At 24.6% G+C, this 3,916-nt stretch overlaps 1 protein-coding gene and 1 pseudogene across 1 annotated transcript; both read left to right on the forward strand.

The window, feature by feature from the left end:
• The first annotated feature begins 265 nt into the window (after positions 1-265).
• On the forward strand, positions 266-1,184 carry LOC126551110 (peroxynitrite isomerase THAP4-like). The gene is made up of 3 exons (XM_050203884.1): positions 266-423; positions 642-1,117; positions 1,174-1,184. Exons 1-3 carry the CDS (start codon positions 266-268, stop codon positions 1,182-1,184), a joined length of 645 nt encoding a protein of 214 aa, XP_050059841.1.
• A 13-nt stretch (positions 1,185-1,197) lies between these two features.
• On the forward strand, positions 1,198-1,964 carry LOC126551111 (uncharacterized; annotated as a pseudogene).
• Positions 1,965-3,916: the final 1,952 nt, after the last annotated feature.

Genomic DNA, 3,916 nt, shown 5'->3' on the forward strand with positions numbered 1-3,916 from the left:
ATGGTTGCAATCTCAACTGGTGTAGATTTTTCGTTCAATTGATAAGCGGAGTGTCGACACCTGATAAATACACCTTGGTAATGACTATCAGTTATCTTTATTACGAAATACGTAAACGAGATACAAATCACAAATCGTAGTTTTGGTATGTTCATTGTTAACCCAACGTTTAAAATATAATTTATACTAAAACATTTATTGTAATTTGTAAATAATAATTCGGTAGTATTACTAGGTATTTTTGTTTTTAACTTTTAGTCACGCTATGTCGAAAATTAAAAGTAAAAGTCACCAAATGTGCTGTGTGGTTAATTGTTCAAATAAACAAAGTAAAATTGAATCAATTAAATTATTTCGATTTCCATCTAAGCCTCATGACATTGATCAAAGAAAGAAATGGATAAATGCTGTTAAACGAAAAAAGTGAGCTAAAAGTAACTGTGATTGTTTTATGACATTTAAATGTCAACAATATAAACAATCTTTGTTAGAATATAGAAGGTTTACCCAAAAACATTGTTAAATAGTCATAATTTATTGTTTGTGCAAACAGTTTAGTAATGCTTTAATTGTGTTTATTTAATAGGTATTAGGTAAATTTGCTTTATATTATTATTAAGCAGGTATGCAAATTTTTTCAGTGCTGAAAATAAACAATGGGAGCCTACTTCCTATTTCAGAATATGTAGCACCCATTTCATTGGTGGTCAATATTCCAAACATCCTCAGAGCCCAATATACAGTCCTACATTATTTCCTACTATTTACAAACAAAGCAATTTACCAAAAGAGAGTACCGACCGCTTTGATCGTCACATTAAAAGATCCATCTACAATAACAGTACATCTGAAGTATCAAATATAGATTTAAATATTTTACATGAATCCGACAATTTACCAGAATCACAAAATAATAATAATAGTATTGTTAAAAAAGATGTAGCTATTCAATGTTCTTCAGTTATTGTGAATGATACTTTTGAATTTAGTTGTGAATTTTCTAACAACAGTGTTGGTACTCAAGCAAATATTGTTAGTATTGAAATTTTATACTTTAAACCTGTAATGGTAGATGCTAGTGTAGGTTGTATAGATTCAGCATTAGAATATTTTTGTGGTTACCATTTAATTAAAAATGAAAAACACTTAATTTCTATTGCTGGAATAAATCAGGAGATTTTTAATTTATTTCTTACATATGTTCCACAACGGTGCCATTCAAAAAAGAGCAAGGAAAATAGGCTATTATTATGTTTAATTAAAATAGAATTAGGAATAACATTTACAGAAATATCAATATTTTTCAAATTACATCATTTTTATCACGCATTTTTAAATCTTTGTTATCAATATTAGTGTCCAATACTAAATCATTTATATTTTGGCCAAACAAGCAGACAATTATTTCTACCTTACCAATGGCATTTAAGTTACATTATCCTAACTGTCGAGCAATAATTGATTGTACTGAGATAAAAACAGAGCAGCCTCCCAATGTTAATCAACGAGTGTTTATGTATTCAAATTATAAATCACCTTACACTTGTAAGTTTTTAATTGTTATTGCTCCAAATGGCATGATAACATTTATTTCTAAAGCTTATGGGGGTAGATCAAGTGATAGTTTTATAACTAATGATTCAGGATTTTTAAATTTATTAGAACCAGGTGATGAAATAGGTGATAAAGGCTTTCCAGGAATAAAAACTGCTGTAGGTGAAAACAACTCTATATTAGTCGTGCCTCCTTTTATGCACAATGGTACTTTAACTCAAGATGAAATTATAAATACCTACCAAATTGCCAGTGTTAGGATTCATGTTGAAAGGTCAATTCAAAGAGTAAAAATTTATAATATATTACAAAAAATACCCACAGAGTTATTAGAATGTATAGATAACATTATATTTTTGTGTTGTGTTATGACAAATCTACAACCACCTACAATTAAAGCATCACTTTAATCCTTTATATTATGTAAATACTATTTTTTCTTCAGTAATATTTTCTTGTAATAATAAATGTTTTTTTATAATATATATATACATAAGATATGTTTAAATAAATATTAATCTGTGTAAATGCCTTGTTATATATTTAATAGCTCAAAATATTCTAAGAGTGATTACTTAACATATTTAATAATGTGTAATAATATAAATAGGAATAATAAAAACTATACCTTGTTTAATGACATTTTGAAAACCAATAACAACTTTCTCACAATATGGTAGTTAAATATTACAAAAAAAAAAAAAATATTTTTTTAAAACTATAAGAAATAATAATCATAAAGTAGAAAATATTATAATAAGAAATATAATAAGCATGTAAAATAAAATTACATTAAAAAATATAAAATATACAATATGTAAAATAAAATAAAAATAACTTTTAACCAATGTATAGAATATAGTTGGACGGTTTTTGTGAGAAGATGGTCAAGTCAGATTTTATCATTTTTCGGGTTATATATGCATTTTGTAGAGAATTTTTCGTCGCGTCTAATGGTAGAACTGTAATTATTGCTATATGAATAGTTTTTATGTAGTATCCATGTGCGTAAACAGCCAAGTCTAAATCTAAAATAATTATTCGTGAGAAACTGGATATGTCAATATTTATAAACCGAAATTGGAAATACCGTTTTACGGTGTTTACTGTTTAGTGCTGTTAAGTTATTATTTTGTTTTAAGATTTTATATATTAATATTGTTGTAATTAAATTGTTTTACTACTCAATTCGTTAATCGTTTATACCTACTTTAATTAACAATGTGTTCAAGAGCCAACAAAATTTTAGCAATGACCAGTAAGTATTTAGTATAGATTTATTAAAATGGTCGTGTATTGTTAATTCATTGCTTTCGGTAAAACTTGATTTGAGTCTTATTACATGTTTTAATTTAATAATTAATTTAAAGTATATTATATTTTAAATAATATAGTACACTATATTATGACAATGATTGTAGCATTTATACAATATACATTCTAAAAAAAATTAATTATAATATTAGATTAATTTCATAAAAATGTTTATTAAAAATTTACAATATAGATGGCAATTGCACACAAAATATAAAATTTAAGCCAAATAAAAAAAAAGTGGTTTGCAGAAACCTACTGAATGATTTTATGAAATCTAAAAAAGAACATATTAATCTGGATACAAAATCCCGTATAACAGTAAGTAAATTAATTATTTATTTTATATTATTAAACTTAAATATATAGTAAATTAATAATCTTGTTGAGTTTTTTTTTACAACCCACAGTACTGATTAATTAGATGATAGATTTTGGTTAAATGGAATGGGATATAGGTCTGTTTATATTTTACATTAATAATTTTTTATTTTATTTTTACAGAAAAAGAATAGTATTACTGTATACCTTGTTTTATTTTTAAATAATAAGTACCTATATACCATTTGTCCATAAAATTAATTTCATACTTGACAAAAAATACTGTTTGATTGAAAACATTAACATAATTTAAATATGAATAGTTTAATATTTAATCATTATATAATTTTAATTGATTATTTCATTGAATTTTAAGGAATGGATAGAAGAAACATCAGCTGCTAGTAGTAATTTAAAACAAAACCCAGATGTAAGTTTTAGTAATGTGCCAATCATTTTCCATCATTTTTAGCTTTAATGTATAGTTTGTTTTCAATTGTATTTTTTTGTTTATTAATAACAGATTAATGATGTAAAATGTTTAGCAACTAATGAATAGACCATTGAATTAAATGGGGTAGATTATATCATTGAAATTAACAATGAAATAGAAAAAAGAATCGTACTCACCTTTATCAAAGGACATTGATAATATTATGGTTCAGGTTGGTTAATATTTGAATAAAAGGTACTTTGTTTTATAACATTGTTTTATTTAAAATATTTT

This window comes from Aphis gossypii, chromosome 3 (assembly GCF_020184175.1).
Source record: "Aphis gossypii isolate Hap1 chromosome 3, ASM2018417v2, whole genome shotgun sequence".
Lineage (NCBI taxonomy): Eukaryota > Metazoa > Arthropoda > Insecta > Hemiptera > Aphididae > Aphis > Aphis gossypii.